The 22531-nt window shown below is 42.7% G+C and overlaps 1 protein-coding gene across 4 annotated transcripts; it reads left to right on the forward strand.

The window, feature by feature from the left end:
• Nucleotides 1–9: 9 nt before the first annotated feature.
• ZNF540 (zinc finger protein 540) lies at nucleotides 10–22329 on the forward strand. Of its 4 annotated transcripts, none has more exons than XM_019015883.3 (5): nucleotides 10–292; nucleotides 3575–3655; nucleotides 4832–4958; nucleotides 6212–6307; nucleotides 19663–22329. In XM_019015883.3, exons 2-5 carry the CDS (start codon nucleotides 3647–3649, stop codon nucleotides 21411–21413), a joined length of 1983 nt encoding a protein of 660 aa, XP_018871428.1. In that variant the 5' UTR covers nucleotides 10–292; nucleotides 3575–3646; the 3' UTR covers nucleotides 21414–22329. The 4 variants fall into 4 exon arrangements, with proteins under 4 accessions (XP_018871428.1, XP_018871427.1, XP_055225200.1 ...); XM_019015882.3 differs by having other exon boundaries at nucleotides 204–292; nucleotides 6209–6307; nucleotides 19663–22269; XM_055369225.2 differs by lacking the exon at nucleotides 10–292 and adding an exon at nucleotides 443–637 and having other exon boundaries at nucleotides 6209–6307; nucleotides 19663–22269.
• Nucleotides 22330–22531: the final 202 nt, after the last annotated feature.

The raw sequence follows: 22531 nt of genomic DNA on the forward strand, positions 1-22531 counted from the left end.
GCGACGCGGGGGCCTTCGGGAAAGGTAGTCTACAACTGGAAACCGGCCGGATCGTGTCTGCGCAGGCCCAGCAGCTAAGATCGGGTCCGGCGCTCCAGAACAGAACGATCCCTGAGGCTCCCTTGCTCGAACTGTGGGACTTACCCTACTATGGTCCGAGCCTACCCTATTTCATTATACTCAAGTAACGACCCAGAAATTCCAGAGAATCTCACACAAAGAGGTTGAGTCTTGCCGTGGTGCCTTCAGGGGAATGTCATCCCGGGCTAGAAGAGCTGCAAAAGGCTGTCAGGTAAGGTCTGGATTTCTCTCTGACAGCTCTGGCCGTGACGCAGTGGCCACGATACCGGGTTGCTGCTCAACGGGGTTCGGAAGTGTGACGCATTCTTTGCGGCCGTGTGTGTGTGTGTGTGTGTGTGTGCGTGTGTCTGTGCGCGCGCGTGTCCGAGTGTCCTCTGTGGGTGCAGAGTGGGTAGTGGCCATGCCTGTGTAATGTGCGTCAGATTATGCTTGAGGCTATTAGTGGCGCATTTAGTATTGTGTGCGGAAGGGTCTTGGGAATGGTTTGATTATAGCTTTGAGGGTGATTGATGTCTGTTTAATCAGATTCAGCCTGCGACTGAGTATCTTATAACCTGTAAGAAATTGATTTTTCTTTGCATGGTCATGAATTTAAAATAGATTCCCATGAAATTATATAAATGTAGTGAATGATTCATTGAGAGTTCACCTGTGGCAGTGAATGTGGGGAAAGAAGTGTGTGAGCATAATATGGTGAGAATAAGCACGATTGTGGGCAGCGCTGTATTATAGTGATATCTCCTGGCTTCAGTTTTCTCACCTGTAAAGTGAGGGTGTCAGTCGTGTAACGCTTTGGAACAATGCTTTTTAATAGGAAGTTCTGCAAAACTGAGTTCCATTTTTTATATCTGTGCTCTCCAATATAGTAGCCACTAGCTACATATGGCTATTGAGAAATTGAAATGTGGCTGGTTTGACTGAGGAACAAATTTTTTAAATTGTGTTCAATTTTAATAAATCTAAACGTAAACAGCTATATATGGCTAATAGTCTTCCTATTGAACAGTACAACCTGGAGCATTAATTTGCCTTCAAGATTTGAAGGGGGTAAAAACTTAATTCATCTAGCAAATATTTGAAAATGAAATTCTTAAAACTTCCTTAATTTTTTTTTAAATTTTAGATGATTGTAGATTCATATGAGGTTGTAAGAAATAATAGAGACAATGAGTGTTATCTTCAACTTAGTCTTCTCCAATGATAACATCTTGCAGGACTGTAGTATAATATGACAACCAGGATGTTGACATTGATAGTCAAGATAGATCATTTCCATCACCACGAGGATCTGTTGTGTTGCCCTTTTATAGACAAATGCACTTTCTTCCCTCTTGTTTGAAGATATTCGCGTCAACATTAATGATAATGTAGGCATACCTCATTTTATTGTGCATCATTTTATTGCACTTTGCAGATACTGTATTTGTTTGTTTTAAAGAGACAGGCTCTCACTGTCTCACCCAGGCTGGAGTGCAGTGGTGCAGTTATAGCTCACTGCAGTCTCGAACTCCTGGGTTCAAGGGATCCTCCAGCTGGCCCACAAAGCCTGAAATATTTATTATGTGGTTCTTTGCAGGAAAAGTTTGCAGACTCCCAATCTATATTATTTCTGATGGCTACTTTATTTCCTATTATATGGATACATTAGAATTTATTTAACCTGTTCTTTATTGAAGTCTAATTTATGTTTGTATCTAGCTTTTTCCCTTTTAAAATTAGTCTATCTGCACCTGTCTGCATATATCCTAGTGAACATATATAATTATTTTCCTTAGACAGGGTCATAGGAGTGGGATTACTGAAACATCTGGCTCATATTATTAAATTCTGCTAATATAAATTTCTAATTTACCCTCTTTAAGGTGGCACCAGTGTATAACATGGCGTGAGGGCATCTATTTTACTCCAGTTTAACATGTTATTATCAGTCTATTCAATGTTCCCGTGTTGTAAATATAAAATGCTATTTGCCACTTTAACGCATATTATCTTAATAAGTAGCAACATTTAATAGCTTTTAGTCATTAAACCCAAGTCATTATTCACGCTTGGGTTTTATTAGGCATAAAAGAAATTCTGGGTATCAGTGACAAGAGCACAGTTGAAAAAGAACTGGCTTTGTAGTTGGAGAATTGTGGATTCAGAACTCAGATGTCTTAACAGTGGATTTAGGTTTCTGTTTTTCTGATGCTGAAGTGGAGATAATAATGACATTGTAGAACTGTTCTAAGGATTAAATAGCTATATATAAGGTATGCATCACATAAAAGTTGATTTTTTTTTTTTATTGCTTCCAGGGCCATAAATTTACTTCTCCCTCTAGTTTGGGTACTGAGGGAGAAGGGAGGGTGAATGATGTCCTGCAGGGACCCTGGGGACTCTTCTGATTGAGGGAAATGCGGAGTGGTGAGCCCTGAGGATTGTGGGAGTTCTAGTTCAGGCTAGGAAAAGGGATCCCAGTGTGCAAGTATAATTTTGCAATGATAAAGGCCATCATGGATTGTCTATGCCAGGGATCAGCAACTGTTTCTTTGGTTTTTTGTTTGTTTGTTTGTTTTTGAGACGGAGTTTCACTCTTGTTACGCAGGCTGGAGTGCAATGGGGCGATCTCAGCTCACCGCAGCCTCCCCCTCCCAGATTCAAGCGATTTTCCTGCCTCAGTCTCCTGAGTAGCTGGGATTATAGGCACGCGCCACCACACCCAGCTAATTTTGTATTTTTAGTAGAGACGGGGTTTCTCCATGTTGGTCAGGCTGGTCTTGAACTCCCGACCTCAGGTGATCTGCCCGCCTTGGCCTCCCAAAGTGCTGGGATTACAGGCGTGAGCCACTGCACCCAGCCAGCAAATGTTTTTTATAGAGGACCAAATAGGAAGTATTTTAGGCTGTTGTGGCCCATACAATCTCCATTGCAACTACTCAACTTGGCTATGTTAGCTTTCTGAAAGTAGCCATAGTCAGAAGTAAACAAATGAGCATAGCTGTGTTCCATTCCAGCGTTACTTACAAAAACATATGGGCGGGCCAGATTTGGCCCATGGGCCATAGGTTGCGAACTCCTAGTCTGTTCTATCTTTCGTTTTTAAGTCTGGGGAGGCCAGGAAGCTCCTAAGGCCATGAAGGCAGTCTGCTTTGGATAATGTGGTCTGTCCCCTTTGGATGGTGAGAATTGAGGGAAGAGAATCTACTCCGGGCAATTCTGAACATCCCAGCCTTGGGCCTAGATCAGTATCCTCATAGTGGGGATTGGCCCAGAACTCTCCTGCTGAAATATTGGTCATGTGTTCTAATGCAGGATAACCTCTGCACTGTGTCCATCCTTGTACAGCCAGGTTCCCTTGCTGTGGTGAGAGTGTGTCGGAGGGAGGTGAGGGAAGTGTAGGGGAGGTATTTGCAAGCAACAATGGAAAATAAAAGATTATTAATTTATATCATGTTCTTACCTCTGAGGCAGACCTAGTCTCACTGTCTCATTTTTTTCTCCTCTAACTCAGGCTTCTCAGAACTTTGCTTCTCCAGCAGAATAATCCTGCGGAAGACTGAGCAGTTCTTGTGAGTGTAAAACCATGGCCCATGTAAGTCACGGTTTCTCTTTCCTTCTTTAGATTATTTTGTTTTTAAAGATCATGTGAACATTTTCACTCTTTATACTGACACTTCCTAAGAATTTTTTCTTCATCCCCACATTTCCAAGCTCCTCCCATGGGTCCCCTCTCTTTTCTAACCAGTATCCACGTGCACATTGACCAACTCATTCAGGGTACTCAGTCTCTGTCTAGGGCAGAGATGGAACAGACATGAAGTTCCTAGAGGGGGAGGTACTTTACCATCCTTTGTCAGATCTGAGGTGTGATGAAACCAAGAATGGACTCATTTAACTACACATAGGAAAGCACTGCAGTTTTCCACAGATCCTGTGTCTGTAGATAAAATGCAGTTTAATATTGATTGGCCTCAGTTTCAGTATGTGGTTAGGGCCTGCTTATAGAGAGGCCAGGGGATCTTTCCTGAGAATCTCTGAGGTGAAAACCCATAGTAAGATGCATTTTGTGGTTAAACGGAATGTGCTAGTCTTGACATCAGTATGATTCTGGTTCATTACATCAATATTCTTAATCTTAAGAAAAAAGAAGGCGTGTAGTACTTATAAGAAAATCATCCAGATACATAAATATTAGTTAATTGTATTCTCCCAGATTTGCAGTGAGGTACTATGGCCTTGAACTTCTGAGTTCACCACTGTACTCCAGCGTGGGCAACAGAGTGAGATCTCCGTCTCGATTGATCAATCAATTGATCGATAGATAGATAGATAGATAAACTTAAAGGAAAAAGAGGATATAGGATTCTTTTTTCTTTAAGTTATTTATTAAGTGATTTTTCTTAAAGTATTTATTATTAAGTAATAATTTATTGAGAATTTTTGAGGTAGAAATATAGTTTATTTGCTTGTATCCACTGTTTAATTGAATTGGGAAACATTTATTTGTTCCCAGAAATGTTTTGAGTAGTTAAAGAACCCCATAATATACAGGAAATTTTGCATACAGTGGCTGGATTCTTCAAGAAAATGAGGTGACTCTGCTTTAGAACACCTGGTTCCTTTCTTCTTTTTTTATCATAAGCTTTCAGCCCCAGCCTGGAGTTTAGTATAGTACCCCTTGCTGCAATGAAACCTTTTATCTCCTTTTCTTCTTTTTAAAATACTTGTTCTGTAATTTCACCAGTAATATGTTGGTTTATGGTTTCAGGCATTGGTGACGTTCAGGGATGTGGCTATAGACTTCTCTCAGAAGGAATGGGAGTGCCTGGACACTACTCAGAGGAAATTGTACAGAGATGTGATGTTGGAGAATTATAATAACTTGGTCTCACTGGGTAAGGTCACCTATGTCAAATAATGTAGACTCTGTTATCTGAAATAGTAGCTTTCTCTTCCACAAATTTAGGACTAATTATTAAGAAACTAGCTGAATTTCTTCTCTCTTCCTCAAGGAATGGACTGAACTTTGATGGTTTGTGAATGGCACTTCCACTAAATGCTTTCATTTTCACCATACCTCACTGAGCCTCATAAAATGTTCCTTAATCCATTCCTGTAGTTACTTCTTCCTTAATAGTTAAGAGACTGGATTTGAATTTTGGGGCATTTACTCCAAAGCCAGTGTCAATGAAATCAGGTTTCACATTGCATTTGAGCTCAGAATTGCTATGGATGCTCTGTTATTTGGTAACATGCCTGCGAGGATAACAGCCCTACCCAGGGTCTACAATTTACATGTCATGGTTCAGACCAATAACATTGATTTAAAATTAAAGTGAATGCATTCTACTTCCTAAAACAAATATTTCTTCTTACTGATTTGTGATTGAAAATTTTACCTATTGGACATTATGCTCAGTACCTGGGTGGTGGAATCAAACGTACCTCAAACCTCAGCATCACACAATATCCCCAGGTAACAAACCTGCACATATGGCCCTGTATCTAAAATAAAAGTTGAAATTAGTTAAAGTAAAATAAAATTTATTAACTTAGCATCTAACTTTAAATGAATATCTTAGCAAGAACCTAGAAATATTTTAGGAAGCTTCTTGTTTTGCTCTAAGTAAATTAACAACAACAAAAATAATAATAGCTAATAGAGTGCTTACTATATACCAGGCATCATTTTAAGTACTAGCTACAAGATACAAAAGAAAAAAATAAAAGGTACTACTTTTATTTTCATTTTACAGATGAAAAAAACTGAGGCCCAAATAATTTAACCAGTTTGTTTACAATCATTAGTCAATAGGTAGTAGAGTAGAATTTGGACCCACGTAGTCTGGCTTCAGAGTCTATGCCCTCAATAACTACTGCCTCTCAATAGAGCCAGTCTGTATGAGTTTTAATTCCAAAATGAATTAAAATTCTCCTAGATGAATTTTAATTCCCCTGCCCATCAAGTTTCTTTATTCTCTGGGATCCTGAGGTTACACTAAGTTGAATATTCTTTAATCCTGTCAGTTTTTTCCGAAGTCTTCATCGAAATCATGTTGATCCATATAAATTTAACCAAGTCTCAAAATGTTTCTGAATGTGCAATGTTTTACTTCTATATATTCTTTTATTTCTTTCTTGTAAGCAGGATATTCTGGCTCAAAGCCAGATGTGATTACCTTACTGGAGCAAGGGAAAGAGCCCTGCGTGGCGGCGAGGGATGTGACAGGAAGACAGTGCCCCGGTGAGTTGAGAGTTCATCAGGCAGATGGAAGCCCTCATTGCCAGTCACGGCCAGCTGGTGAGGGAGCATATACAGGCTTTGCATGCTGTTTAGGGAGTTCCTCTCAGAGGCCTCAGGCCTTTGGAGTAAAGGTTAAGACAGGGAAGAAAACAGATCATCTGAGCATGAACTATCAAAAGAACCTCATCTTGGCTCCTACTTACCACCTGTCTTTGTTTTTGTTTCCCCTCGTACTACTCTCCATTTCAGTAAAGAGAATGCTCTTTCCTAGTGCAATCAATTGCTTCCTATCTTTTCTCCATTGACATGTGTGCTTGTTTCTAATGCCTAAAAGTTCAGTCTTTCACATATTCAGCATATATTTACCGAGTGCTCACTCTGTGCCAAGTGTTATCAGTGCCTTGGTGAATAAGGCCAAAACCTCCCTACACTAATGGAATTAACATTGTAGTAGCGAGATACATAGTAAACTGTAAACAAATGAATATATAATATTAAATAATGATGCATGCTATGAAAGAAACCTATGAAGGGTAAAGAGATAGAGTTTGGGCAGGTTTAATTGAGGTGGGCTGCCCAGGGAAGGCTCTTCGAAGAGAGAATATATGTGCAGAGATGTGCAGTATAGGCTTAGGCCATGTGAATATCTGGAAGAAAATAATTCCAAGCACAGCAGAGAAGTGAGCTTTGTGTGTTTGAAGAACTGGAAAAGCTCAGAGCAGATTCAGAGTGGGGAAGAGTAACTAAATATGAATTTGGAGCTGAGCAGGGGCCAGGTCTTATATGGTTCTGTTTATCATAGTAAGAAATTTGGATTTTTCTTTTCCAAGAGTGATTGAAAGCCATAATCAAAAATATGTTTTTAAATGATCACTGTAGATGCTCTGTGAAGAATATACTAAACAGGGGCAAGATTGGAAGTAGGAAGATTAGTTATCAGGCTATTTCAGAAGTCTAGATTAGCAGTGAAAGTAGCTTGGATTGGGATGGTAGTGGTGAGGGGTGGTAAGAAGATGCTGTATTCATCTTATGATTTGAAAGTAGAGCTAACAGACATGCCATGGGGTATGAGTGAACAAGAAATCATAGGTGAACAAGCAGCTAAGTGTATATAATTTGCTGAGATGGACATATGGGAAAGATAGCTTGGAAGATGGAAATAGAGTCCTGATTTAGGTATATATATTTAAAATGCCTACTCGTCATCAAGATCGAGATGTTGAACAGAGAGATGGTAGGATGAGTTATATTAACTTGGGTGTCCAGCCAATCAACTGACTGGATGAGATCACTTAGGGCTGATCTGACCTACTACCTGTTTTTGTAAATAAAGTTTTATTGAAATGTAGCCACACTTAATTATTTATGTGTTGTCTATGGCAGAGTTGAGTAGCTGAGACAGAAGTCATATGGCTCGCAATGCATAAGGTATCGACTGTCTGGTCCTTTACAGAAAGTTTGCTGATTCCCTACCTTTAGCGAATGAGTTTCATAGAATGAAGGGAGCCAGAGGAGAAAGAGACTGAGGCCCAGGGCACTCTATTCAGAGAAGGAAGAGGAGGCAGCAAGTAGATTGAGAGCAAGTAGGCCTGGAGAGTGGTACCAAAAAAGTCAAATGAAGAAAATGTTTCAAGTGGAAGGGAGTAGTCATCTGTGAGGTCAACTGAACTGTAAACTGCCTATCGGATATGGCAGGAAAGAAGCTGGTGGTGACCTTGTGTTAAGAGGACAAGGTTTCAGTGGAGTCAGAGGTGAAAAAAGCCTGCTAGATGTGGCTGAAATAAAATGGGAGGTGAGGCAGTGATGACAGTGAGATAGAAAACTTTTCTAATGGGAAATCTGTTAGGAGGGAACTAGATAAGAGGTTAGTAGCTAGAAGAGGATATGGGATGTAAGGAGTCTTTTTTTTTGAGACAGAGTTTTGCTCTTGTTGCCTAGGCTGCAGTGCAATGGCATGATCTCGGCTCACTGCAACCTCCACCTCCCGGGTTCAAGCAATTCCCCTGCCTCAGCCTCCTGAGTAGCTGGTATTACAGGCGCCTGCCACCATGCCTGGCTAATTTTTGTATTTTAGTAGAAACGGGGTCTCACCATGTTGGCCATGCTGGTCTTGAACTCCTGACCTCAGATGATCCACCCATCTTGGCCTCCCAAAGTGCTGGGCGTGAGCCACCATGCCTGGCCGGGAGTCTATTTCAAGATGTGAGATTTTAAGATGAAAACGATTCTATAGAAAGGGGAAAAACTGTAGTAGAGGGAAGGATAATTATGGAAATTGGAGGACAAGGAGGTAGGATCCAGTGCACAAGAAAAATTTAGAGAACTATAGATACGACAATGGATATAGGTGGGTTGATTTATGTGGTATTACGTATTTCTTTTCAATGCTTCATTTTTATTAGAGGAATAAGGGAGATCATCAGCTAAGAATTGGCAGGAGGGAAAGGAGAGTTATGTTTGAGGTGAAAGATGTAAATATATTTTGAATACTGGTGTTCAGTTTACTTGCATCTCAATAGCTCATTCACTTTTTATTTTCTGTTAATCAGGAGTTAATAATAATAACAGTTAACATTGATTATTTACTGTATACCAGATTTAGTCATTTCACAATGTATATATTCTTCAAAATATGTTGTACAGAGTAAATACATAAAATTTATCTGTCAATGTAAAAAATAATGTATTTTTAAAACTATGAAGAAAAGGCTATTAAGTTCTATATAGTATGTTGATTCCTCTATATCAAGCCAAATTCTGATTTGTATTTTATTTGCAGATTTTTTTTAGTTGAAATTCTTTGGTTGTATATAATCAGATCATTTGCAAATCATGATGGTTTTTCATTCTTTCTTAAAAATGTTTGCCTCTAAAGTTCTTAATTCTGCTTAGTTGTTTTGCTTATCATAATTTTATAAAAAGGATAAGATAACTTTTCTTTTTGCTCTTTTCTCGAGTAGCTAAACTAACTTTAAAATTATCTGTTCTTTAAAACTTTGATAGACGTCTATGAAATTGTTTGCAAGCATAGGTGTTTCACAATGGAATTTCATTTGCTTAGGCTTTTTATTTCTTCTGTGGTCAATACAGGAAATTAATAGTTTCCTTAAAATTTTTTATTCTGGAATATACAGGATTATTTTGTTTAGAGCATTACATAAAGCTTTGGAAAATAGCCTTACTTTTTTTCTCTTTTTTTTAAGGCGGAGTCTCGCTCTGTCGCCCAGGCTAGAGTGCAGTGGTGCGATCTCGGCTCACTACAAGCTCTGCCTCCCGGGTTCACGCCATTCTCCTGCCTTAGCCTCCGGAGTAGCTGGGACTACAGGCGCCCACCACCACGCCTGGCTAAGTTTTTATGTTTTTAGTAGAGATGGGGTTTCACCGTGTTAGCCAGGATGGTCTCGATCTCCTGACCTCGTGATCCGCCCGTCTCGGCCTCCCAAAGTGCTGGGATTACAGGCATGAGCCACCGCGCCCGGCCAGCCTTACTATTTTTTTTCAAATCAGCTTTATTGAGATATGATTTATATACAATAAAATTCATTAATTGTATCTGTTTAATTATTTTGGACAAACACGTGAGTCTTGTAATCATCACCACTTCAGTCAAGATGTAGAACATGTCTATCATGTCAACACTTTCCATTATGTTTCTTTACAGTCAGTACCCTTCCCCCACTTTCAGCTCAGCCCGTGACAGGCAACTAAGTTGCCTTCTTTCCCTAATTTTGTCTTTTCTACAATTTCACATCAAATAAATCAGAATATGCAGTATTTTGTGTCATACTACTTCTACTTCTGATATTTATGCGATTCATCCAAGTAGTTAGAAGTCTCAGTAGTTAATTCCTTTTTCTTACTGAATAGTATTTCATATCTGCTTAACTTATTAGTTAACAGTTTATGAACATCTAAGTTGTTTCTAGTCTTTCACAGGCATGAATAAAGCTATTATGAGTGCTTGTTTACAAGTCTTTGTTTTAATGTATGCTTTGTTACCTCGGGTTAAACACCTGAGGGTGGGATTCATGGATGATATAAGTATATATAAGAAACTGGGCTGGGTGCAGTAGTTCATGCCTGTAATCCTGGCACTTTGGGAGGCTAAGGCAGGCGGATCGCTTGAGCCCAGGAGTTCAAGACCAACCTGGGCAACATGGCAAACCCTGTCTCTACTAAAAATACAAAAATTAGCTAGGCATGGTGGTACACACCTGTAAAAACTTTATTAAAAAAAAAAGAAACTGGGCTGGGTGCGGTGGCTCACGCCTGTAATCCCAGCACTTTGGGAGGCCGAGGCAGTGGATCACAAGGTCAGGAGTTCGAGACCAGCCTGACCAACATGGTGAAACCCCGTCTCTACTAAAAATACAAAAATTAGCCGGGTGTGGTGGTGTGTGCCTGTAATCCCAGCTACCCGGGAAGCTGAGGCAGGAGAATGGCTTGAAACTGGAAGGCGGAGGTTGCAGTGAGCCAAGATCATGCCACTGCACTCCAGCCTGGGCAACAAGAGTGAAACTCTGTTGCAAAAAAAAGAAAGAAACTGTCCAAAGTGGCTATATTGTTTGGCATTCCCCTAGATGTCCAATAGCTCCACATTGTTGCCAACCTGTGGTATTGTCAGTCATTTTAATCTTAGTCATTTTAGTGGATGTGTAGGTGTATCTCATTGTGATTTTAATTTGCATTTAACTAATGACTAGTGATGAGCATATTTTCATTTATTTGTCATTCCTTTTTCTCCTTTGGTAAAAAGTGTCTGTTCAGAAATTTTATCCATCAAATTTTTTAGCAATTTTATTGAGGTATAATTTACATAACATAAAATTTACTCACTGTAAGTGCACACTTGGTGACTTTTAGTCAATCTGTAGTTAGGCAGGAATCATGACAATCCAGTTTTAGAATACTTCCATCACCCCCAAAAGTTCCCTTGTGCCCCTCTGCAGTTAATCCCTTCTTCCATCTACAGCTTTAGGCATCTACTGACCTACCTTCCATTTTTGTTGATTTTCCTTTTCTGAACATTTCATATAAATGGGATCATGCAATGTACAGTCTTTTGACTCTGGCTTCTTTAACTTAGCATAATGTTCTGGAGGTCCATTTATGAAGCAGCATGTATTAGTGATATATTCTCTTTTATTGCTGAATATGTTCTGTTGTAGGGATATACCTTATTTTACTTATCTATTTACCAGTGATGGACATTTGTATTGTCTACAGTTTGGGGCTGTTATCAATAATGCTACTATAAACATGAGTATACATATCATTGTGTGGACATATGTCTTAATTCATCTTAGTTGGATTCATAGGCATGGAACTGCTGGGTTATATGACGAATATAACTTTCACTTTATAAGAAACTGCCAAAATGTGTTCCAAACTACCTATATCGGTGTACCTTCCCAATAACAATGCATGAGGGTTTCTGTTTCTCTGTCTTCTCTCCAACACATGCTATTACCTGTCTTTTTGAGAACAGCCATTCCAGTGTGTGTGTAGTGGTATCTAATTGTGGTTGACGTTGAGCAATTGCTTATTAGCTATTGGTATATCTTTGGTGGAAAGGCTGTTCAGTGTTTTGCCCATTCTTAAAATTAGGTTGTTTGTGTTATTATTGAGTTGCAAGAGTTTTAAAAATATATTCTGAATATAAGCATTTTATTTACATATATGATCTGCAAATACTTTCTCCCAGATTGCGGTACATGGCATGTCTTTTCATTTTCTTATCTTTTGCAGTACAAATATTTTTCATTTTGATGAAGCCAAATGTATCTTTTTTTTCTTTTATGAATTGTGCTTTTGTATTGAAGAACTCTTTTTCTCATACAAGGACACAAAAATTCCCATTGATATTATCCATTTTGTTTATCTTCTTGATTTGTAAGAGTTCTTTATATATCTTATAATCAACTTCTTTATCAGATATATATATTTTGCAATATTTTATTAGTTTAGATACTAGATATATATTTTGCAATATTTTACTAGTTTCTGGAGTAACTTTCTATTAATTAACAAACTTTATTTTTAAAATCAGTTTTAGGTTTACAGGAAAATTTAGCAGAAAGTACAGGTTTCCTGTATACTCTCTGTCCCCAAACATACACACCCTCCCCAACTACCAACAATCCACATTACAGTGGTACATTTGTTACAGTTGATAAACCTACATTGACACATCATTATCACCCAAAGTCCACAGTCTGCATTAAGGTTCACTCTTGGTGTTGTAAATTCTATTAACTTTGAAAAATATATAATGACATGTATCCACAATTGCAGTATCATACAGAGTAGTTTCACTGCTCTAAAATTTCTCTGTGTTTGGCCTAGTCATCCCTCTCTCCACCCTAACCTTTAGAAACCACTGAGCATTTTACTGTCCCCATAGTTTTGCCTTTTTCAGACTATCATGTAGTTGGAATCATATAGTATGTAGCCTTCTCAGATTGGGCTCTTTCACTTAGTAATATGCATTTAAGTTTCCTCAACATCTTTTTGTGATGGCTTATTCTTTTAGCACTGAATAATAGTCCATTCTCTGGATGTACCACAGCTTAATCATTCACCTACTAAAAGACATCTTGGTTGTTTTTTAAGTATTGGAAGTTTTGAATAAAGCTGCTATATGCATTTGTGTGCAGGTTTTTGTATGAACATACGCTTTCATTTTATTTGGGTAAACACCAAAGAATATGATTGCTGAGTAGTATGATAAGAATATGTTTAGTTTTGTAGGAAACTGACAAAATGTTCTCCAAAGTGGCTATAATATTTTTGCATTCCCCCAGCAATGAATGAGAGTTCCTGTTGCTCCACATCCTTGTCAGCCTTTGGTGTTGCCAGTGTTTTCGATTTTGGCCATTCTAACAGGTGTGAAGTGGTATCTCGTTTTTAATTTGCAGTTCTCTGACATTCCTGATCTCTGGTTTGGTGTCTGACATTAATTTGGAGAAATTCTCATTCATTGTTGCTTCATATATTGCTTCTTTTCCTTTCTCTCATTTTCCTCCTTCTGGTATTTTCATCATGTGTATTTACACCTTTTATGCTTACCCCCAGAGTTCTTGGATATCTCTTCTGTTTCCTTCAGTATTTTTTCTCTTTCTTTTCAGTGTTGGAAGTTTCTCTTGTCACATCTTCAAGTGCAGAGACTCTCAGCTGTGTCCAGTTTACTAGTGAGCACATCAGAGCCATTCTTCATTTCTATTACAGTGTTTTTGATCTTTAGCATTTCTTTTTGATTCTTTCTTAGCATATTCATCTCTCTGTTTTCTTTCTTTTTTTTTTTTATTTTTTATTTTTTATTGATCATTCTTAGGTGTTTCTTGCAGAGGGGGATTTGGCAGGGTCACAGGACAACAGTGGAGGGAAGGTCAGCAGATAAACAAGTGAACAAAGTTCTCTGGTTTTCCTAGGCAGAGGACCCTGCGGCCTTCCGCAGTGTTTGTGTCCCTGGGTACCTGAGATTAGGGAGTGGTGATGACTCTTAACGAGCATGCTGCCTTCAAGCATCTGTTTAACAAAGCACATCTTGCACCGGCCCTTAATCCATTCAACCCTGAGTGGATACAGCACATGTTTCAGAGAGCACAGGGTTGGGGGTAGGGTCACAGATCAACAGGATCCCAAGGCAGAAGAATTTTTCTTAGTACAGAACAAAATGAAGTCTCCCATGTCTACCTCTTTCTACACAGACACGGCAACCATCCGATTTCCCAATCCTTTCCCCACCTTTCTCCCCTTTCCATTCCACAAAACTGCCATTGTCTTCATGGCCCGTTCTCAATGAGCTGTTGGGTACACCTCCCAGACGGGGTGGTGGCCGGGCAGAGGGGCTCCTCCCTTCCCAGTAGGGGCGGCCGGGCAGAGGCGCCCCTCACCTCCCGGACGGGGCGGCTGGCCGGGCGGGGGGCTGACCCCCCCCACCTCCCTCCCGGACGGGTTGGCTGGCCGGGCGGGGGGCTGACCCCCGCACCTCCCTCCTGGACAGGGCGGCTGGCCCGGCGGGAGGGCTGACCCCCCCACCTCCCACCCAGACGGGGCGGCTGGCCGGGCGGGGGGCTGACCCCCCCACCTCCCTCCCGGACGGGGCGGCTGGCCGGGCAGAGGGGCTCCTCACTTCCCAGCAGGGGCGGCCGGGCAGAGGCGCCCCTCACCTCCTGGACGGGGCGGCTGGCCAGGCGGGGGGCTAACCCCCCCACCTCCCTCCCAGATGGGGCAGCTGGCCGGGCGGGGGGCTGACACCCCCACCTCCCTCCCGGACGGGGCGGCTGGCCGGGTGGGGGGCTGACCCCCCCACCTCCCTCCCGGACGGGGCGGCTGGCCGGGCAGAGGGGCTCCTCACTTCCCAGTAGGGGCAGCCGGGCAGAGGCGCCCCTCACCTCCCGGACGGGGGCGGCTGGCCAGGCGGGGGGCTGACCCCCCCACCTCCCTCCCGGACGGGGCGGCTGGCCGGGCAGAGGGGCTCCTCACTTCCCAGCAGGGGCGGCCGGGCAGAGGCGCCCCTCACCTCCTGGACGGGGCGGCTGGCCAGGCGGGGGGCTAACCCCCCCACCTCCCTCCCAGATGGGGCAGCTGGCCGGGCGGGGGGCTGACACCCCCACCTCCCTCCCGGACGGGGCGGCTGGCCGGGTGGGGGGCTGACCCCCCCACCTCCCTCCCGGACGGGGCGGCTGGCCGGGCAGAGGGGCTCCTCACTTCCCAGTAGGGGCAGCCGGGCAGAGGCGCCCCTCACCTCCCGGACGGGGGCGGCTGGCCAGGCGGGGGGGTAACCCCCCCACCTCCCTCCCGGATGGGGCGGCTGGCCGGGCAGGGGGCTGACCCCCCCACCTCCCTCCCGGACGGGGCGGCTGGCCGGGTGGGGGGCTGACCCCCCCACCTCCCTCCCGGACGGGGCGGCTGGCCGGGCGGGGGGCTGACCCCCCCACCTCCCTCCCGGACGGGGCGGCTGGCCGGGCGGGGGGCTGACACCCCCACCTCCCTCCCGGACGGGGCGGCTGGCCGGGTGGGGGGCTGACCCCCCCCACCTCCCTCCCGGACGGGGCGGCTGGCCGGGCAGAGTGGCTCCTCACTTCCCATTAGGGGCGGCCAGGCAGAGGCGCCCCTCACCTCCCGAACGGGGGCGGCTGGCCAGGCGGGGGGGTAACCCCCCCACCTCCCTCCCGGACGGGGCGGCTGGCCGGGCAGGGGGCTGACCCCCCCACCTCCCTCCCGGACGGGGCGGCTGGCCGGGCGGGGGGCTGACCCCCCCACCTCCCTCCCGGACGGAGCGGCTGGCCGGGCAGAGGGGCTCCTCACTTCCCAGTAGGGGTGGCCGGGCAGAGGCGCCCCTCACCTCCCGGACAGGGCGGCTGGCCGGGCGGGGGGCTGATCCCCCCACCTCCCTCCCGGACGGGGTGGCTGCCGGGCGGAGACGCTCCTCACTTCCCAGACGGGGTGGCTGCTGGGCGGAGGGGCTCCTCTCTTCTCAGACGGGGCGGCTGCGGGGCGGAGGGGCTGCTCACTTCTCAGACGGGGCGGTTGCCAGGCAGAGGGTCTCCTCACTTCTCAGACGGGGCGGCCGGGCAGAGACGCTCCTCACATCTCAGACGATGGGCGGCCGGGCAGAGACGTTCCTCACTTCCTAGATGGGATGGCGGCCGGGAAGAGGCACTCCTCACTTCCTAGATGGGATGGCGGCCGGGCAGAGACGCTCCTCACTTTCCAGACTGGGCAGCCAGGCAGAGGGGCTCCTCACATCCCAGACAATGGGCGGCCAGGCGGAGACGCTCCACGCTTCCCAGACGGGGGGTCGGCCGGGCAGAGGCTGCAATCTCGGCTCTTTGGGAGGCCAAGGCAGGCGGCTGGGAGGTGGTTGTAGCGAGCCGAGATCACGCCACTGCACTCCAGCATGGGCGCCATTGAGCACCGAGTTAATGAGACTCCGTCTGCAATCCCGGCACCTCGGGAGGCCGAGGCTGGCAGATCACTCGTGGTTAGGAGCTGGAGACCAGCCCGGCCGACACAGCGAAGCCCCGTCTCCACCAAAAAAATACGAAAACCAGTCAGGCGTGGCGGCGCGCGCCTGCAATCGCAGGCACTCGGCAGGCTGAGGCAGGAGAATCAGGCAGGGAGGTTGCAGTGAGCTGAGATGGCAGCAGTACCGTCCAGCTTCGGCTCGGCATCAGAGGGAGACCGTGGGGAGAGGGAGAGGGAGAGGGAGAGGGAGAGGGCTCATCTCTCTGTTTTCATTATCCATCTGGATGTTGTCTATTTTTTCTATTAAAGCCCTTAACACATTTCTTATAGTCTTTTAAAATTCCTGGTCTGATAATTCCAACATTCCTGCCATATCTGACTCTCATTCTGATGCTTGTTTAGTCTCATCAAAGTGTTTCTTGCCTTTTAGTTTTCCTTCTAATTTTTTGTTGGAAGGTAAACATGATGTACTGGGTAATGGGAAACATAGTAAATAGGCCTTTAGGAACGCAGTGATAAGGTGTAAGGGGAGAGGAGTGTTCCGCAGTCCCAGAATTAGGTCTCAGTCTTTTGGTGCACCTGTGCCACCTGATGGACTTTAACCAGTGCTTCCAGTTTTTTCCCCATCGCTAGGTGTGACAGGATAGCTTAGAGGGCTGAGTTGGGTATTTTTGTTCCTCTATATCATTAGGCTCTAATAAAACCCCAGCAGGTTATGATCTATCTACTTGACAAAATACTCCTAACCTCAGGTGATCCACCCACCTTGGCCTCCCAAAGTGCTGGGATTACAAGCGTGAGCCACTGCGCCCGGCCAGTATTTAGATTTTTTTAGGCTCTTGTCTTATTTAGATTGCCACCCTCCAGCTTTCATTTAACTTATCTGTGTTAATAAGATTCCTTGACACTTCTAGTCTCCCAGCCATCTCCTCATACTATTCAGTTACTCTGTTCTCCCTAAAATTGTTGAGTTTCTTTGTTCATTTTTTCCAGAAACCATTCAACATGGCACATACCTGTTACAATATCTATACAAATCATTTAAATACTTCTCTATCAAGTATAGGAATGGTTGGTTTTAGATGTAAGAGAACAGAAGAGATATCATCTGAGAAAGCTTATAAAGAAAGTACAGTGGGCCGGGCACGGTGGCTAACGCCTGTAATCCCAGCACTTTGGGAGGCCGAGGTGGGCGGATCACAAGGTCAGGGGTTTGAGACCAGCCTGGCCAATATAGTGAAACCCCATCTCTACTAAAAATACCAAAAAATTAGTCAGGCGTGGTGGTGGGTGCCTGTTTTCCCAGCTACTTGGGAGACTGAGGCAAGGAGAATCACTTGAACCTGGGAGGCAGCGGTTGCAGTGAGCCAAGATGGTGCCACTGTACTCCGGCCTGGGCGACAGTGCAAGACTGTCTTGGGGGAAAAAAAAAAAGTAGGGTGGCCGGGCGCAGTGGCTCATGCCTGGAATCCCAGCTCTTTGGGAGGCCGAGACAGGTGGATCACCTGAGGTCAGGAGTTCGAGACCAGCCTGGCCAACATAGTAAAACCCCATCTCTACTAAAAATACAAAAATTAGCTGGGTTTGGTGGCATGCACCTGTAATCCCAGCTACTCAGGAGGCTGAGGCAGGAGAATCGCTTGAACCTGGGAGGCAGAGGTTGCAGTGAGCCGAGATTGTGCCACTGCACTCCATCCTGGGTGACAAAGTGAGACTCCGTCTCAAAAAATAAAGAAAGAAAAAAAAAAAAAGAAAAAAACAGTAGAATGAGCATCCAGTAGGTGGCTGAATAATAGTAAAACTCAGCTGTGTAAACATACATCTCTTTGCACAGGAGGCAGTGAACAACAGGATTGGAAACATCTCTGTTTAACTGGATAGCCATTTAAAGGATGAGTAGGCAAAACAAGCGCTTTTTCATTTTATACATTTGGTTGAACTACCTTGGATTTACTTTTGTTCTGATCTGTAAAGGAAGTAAGGTAGGAAAGAGTGCATTTAATCACTGTAATAAGGTGACAGAGATTAGAGCTCCTTTGTAATTGTTACAAAAATATAAAAATTAAGTGATTGTCCTGATATTCAGCTGTCCTATACATGACTTATCTGTCATTCATCATCATAATTTCCTTTAAGACAATGATTAATTTATTGTACAGTCAGTTGTTTAATGCCTGCTATATGCTAGTGGGTAGTTATTCACTGTTGAATGAAATAAGGATTACATCTTCCTTTGGGAAGGTTTAAGGATCAGAAAATCTACAGAAGAGCAAAAAGAAAAATCAGTGGATATGCATTTGAAAATTGTGAAATGAAGAAATGAAACATGATGCTGGAATTGAGAATAAAGGACATAGACTGCCTTACAGTCGGTAGGGCAAGCCTTTCTGTGTAAGAGATATTTAACCAACCATTAAGAATGAGAAGGAGTTGGCCTTTCACAGAGCCCTGGACAGATTATTTTTAGGAGATGAAAAATCCCATAGAAAACTATATGAAATGGGAAATGCTATGACACAATCGAGGAGCTGAATAGAAGCAAGTCATAATAAGAGGGAGTAAGGAGGACAATGTCTTTGAAAGAGGTCTTTAGGTAACCAAAGACCATATTATATTATATGGTAACATGTTTGGATTTTGTTCTAAGAGTAAAGAAAAACTGTTAAAATTGTTAAGTGGAGATTCTCAAACCTTGATCTATATCAGAATCATCTAGTGGAGTTATTAAAAATTCAGATACCAAATTACTCCTGTAGATTTGGTTCACTTGACTTGTGTGTAACTAAATAGCAGTATTTGTGATAAAGTTCCCCAGATGATTCTCATCCACAATAAAATTTTAGAACCACTGATGTAAATAAACTATTTGCCATATCACCACAATCTTATATAATCTTTTTTTTTTTTTTTTTGAGACAGAGTTTAGCTCTTGTAGCCCAGGCTGGAGTGCAGTGGCGCGATCTCAGCTCACTGCAACCTCCGCCTCCCAGGTTCAAGTGATTCTTCTGCCTCAGACTCCTGAGTAGCTAGGATTACAGGTGCCTGCCACGATGCTCGGCCAATTTTGTATTTTTTTTAGGAGAAATGGGGTTTCACCATGTTGGTCAGGCTGGTCTTGAACTCCTGATCTCAGATGATCCACCTGCCTTGGCCTTCCAAAGTGCTGGGATTACAGGCATGAGCCACCGCGCCCGGCTATAATCTCTCATTTTCTAAGCTCATGTTGCCTAATTTCAAATTATATAACTTTATTGAAATATTCTTTAAGCCACTGACTTCTAGTGAGAACCGTTTTCACTTTGTTTCCTATTTTGAAAATGTAAACTTTATGTTATGCTGGCTACAGGAAAATAATTTTTGTTTGCTTTTATGTTTTCTTTCAGGTTTGTTATCCAGGCATAAGACCAAGAAATTATCTTCAGAAAAGGACATTCATGAAATCAGTTTATCCAAAGGGAGTATAATAGAAAAAAGTAAAACTCTTCGTCTGAAAGGATCCATTTTTAGAAATGAGTGGCAGAGCAAAAGTGAGTTTGAGGGTCAACAGGGACTTAAAGAAAGATCTATCAGTCAAAAGAAAATCGTCTCTAAAAAAATGTCAACTGATAGAAAACATCCCTCTTTTACTCTGAATCAGAGAATTCACAATAGTGAGAAAAGCTGTGACTCAAACTTGGTTCAACATGGGAAAATAGATTCTGATGTGAAACATGATTGTAAAGAATGTGGGAGTACTTTTAATAATGTCTATCAGCTTACTCTCCATCAGAAAATTCATACTGGTGAAAAATCCTGTAAATGTGAGAAATGTGGGAAAGTTTTTAGTCATAGCTATCAACTTATTCTGCATCAGAGATTTCATACTGGTGAGAAACCCTATGAATGTCAAGAATGTGGGAAGACCTTTATTCTTTACCCACAACTTAATCGACATCAGAAAATTCACACTGGTAAAAAACCCTATATGTGTAAGAAATGTGATAAGGGTTTTTTTAGTAGATTAGAACTTACTCAACATAAAAGAATTCATACTGGTAAGAAATCTTATGAATGTAAAGAATGTGGAAAAGTTTTTCAACTTATTTTCTACTTTAAAGAACATGAGAGAATTCATACAGGTAAGAAACCCTATGAATGTAAGGAGTGTGGGAAAGCTTTTAGTGTATGCGGACAACTTACCCGTCATCAGAAAATTCATACTGGTGTAAAACCCTACGAATGTAAGGAATGTGGAAAGACCTTTAGACTTAGTTTTTACCTTACTGAACACAGAAGAACTCATGCAGGTAAGAAACCTTATGAATGTAAGGAGTGTGGGAAATCATTTAATGTGCGTGGACAGCTTAATCGGCACAAAACAATCCATACTGGTATAAAACCTTTTGCATGTAAGGTGTGTGAGAAGGCTTTTAGTTATAGTGGTGACCTCAGAGTACATTCTAGAATTCATACTGGAGAGAAACCATATGAATGTAAGGAATGCGGGAAAGCCTTTATGCTTCGTTCAGTCCTTACCGAACATCAGAGACTTCATACTGGTGTGAAGCCCTATGAATGTAAGGAATGTGGGAAGACCTTTCGAGTTCGTTCTCAAATTAGTCTACATAAGAAAATTCATACTGATGTGAAGCCCTACAAATGTGTACGATGTGGGAAGACCTTTAGATTTGGTTTCTACCTTACTGAACACCAGAGAATTCACACTGGTGAAAAGCCCTATAAATGTAAAGAATGTGGAAAGGCCTTTATTCGTAGAGGGAATCTTAAAGAACATCTGAAAATTCATTCTGGTTTAAAACCCTATGACTGTAAAGAATGTGGGAAGTCCTTTAGTCGGCGTGGGCAGTTCACTGAACATCAGAAAATTCATACGGGTGTAAAACCATACAAATGTAAAGAATGTGGGAAGGCCTTTAGTCGTAGTGTAGACCTTAGAATACATCAAAGAATTCATACTGGTGAGAAACCCTATGAGTGTAAACAATGTGGGAAGGCCTTTAGACTTAATTCACACCTTACTGAACATCAGAGAATTCACACTGGTGAGAAACCCTATGAGTGTAAGGTATGTAGAAAGGCCTTTAGACAATATTCACATCTTTATCAACATCAGAAAACTCATAATGTAATTTAATATAAGAAAAGGTTTCCATGTCATGCTCTATTTATAGAATATCAAAATATTTATGGCCAGAAGTTCTGTCAATGTGTTGATGTTTTTTTACACATATTAACTTAATAAATGTATGAGTCTTAAATACCTCTTAGTTCTCATTAAATTTAGGAAAATTCACACTAGAAAATAAAGCTGTTAATGTAACAGTTGTGGAAAAGTGTTCTAGCAAGAGCATATACTTATCATCATTGCCTTTCCACTACTCTACTATCTGTGTGATATTAGACAAAATACTTGCTTCTTGGTACCTCAGCTGTAAAATGAAACACACCTAAAAGTGTGGTTGTTTCCAACATGTATAATACAGCAACAACTATCTGGCCCAAACTGCTTTGGATTAATATTGGATATTACTGTTTTTATTATCATCAACATTATTATTAGTGGATTTCTTAATAGGAAGATGCAATGGAGATGACAAATTTGGAAAAACCATTCATCACTTATATTTCATGAAGTACTTCTTTGATAAAATCTGTTATGGGCTGAATGTTTGTGTTCCCGTAACAATTCCTATGTTGAAACACGAATCCCAAGGTGATGGTATTTGAAGGTAGGGCCTTTAGGAGGAAATTAGGTCATGCGGGTGGAGCCTTCATGAGTGGAATTACTGCCTTTATAAGAAGAAGCCAAAGAGCCAGCTAGCTCTTTCAACCACATGAGGTTACAGCAAAAAGTCAGCAGTCTACAGTGCAAAAGAGGGCCTTCACCAGAACCCAAGCATGCTGGCACCCTGACCTTGGACTTTCAGCCTCCAAAACTGTGAGAAATAAATTTCAGTTGTTTATAAGCCACTGAGTCTATGATATTTTGTTATGCAGCCCAGATAACTAAGGCACTCCATTAGAATATAAAGAAAATGTAAAGATCTGAATTCAGACCTCATTGCTTAAGTTCTAAAATTAAAGATGAAGAGAAACCCTAAGGATGTAGTGAGTGGGAGGACCTTAGAATATAGCTGTTGAAGCATCAAAGAGAGATGTGAGGGAATTTACCCATAATAATACAGAAATTAAATGGATAGAAAAAAGAAAGCTATCTGGCCATGGTGGCTCACGCCTGTAATCCCAGCACTT

Source organism: Gorilla gorilla, chromosome 20, assembly GCF_029281585.2.
Source record: "Gorilla gorilla gorilla isolate KB3781 chromosome 20, NHGRI_mGorGor1-v2.1_pri, whole genome shotgun sequence".
In the NCBI taxonomy this organism is placed as follows: Eukaryota; Metazoa; Chordata; class Mammalia; order Primates; family Hominidae; genus Gorilla; species Gorilla gorilla.

Coding starts and splice junctions, on each gene's coding strand:
- ZNF540 (XM_019015882.3), top strand. Junction 4,959..6,208: donor TAATAACTTGGTCTCACTGG/GTAAGGTCACCT, acceptor CTTTCTTGTAAG/CAGGATATTCTGGCTCAAAG. Junction 6,308..19,662: donor GACAGGAAGACAGTGCCCCG/GTGAGTTGAGAG, acceptor GTTTTCTTTCAG/GTTTGTTATCCAGGCATAAG.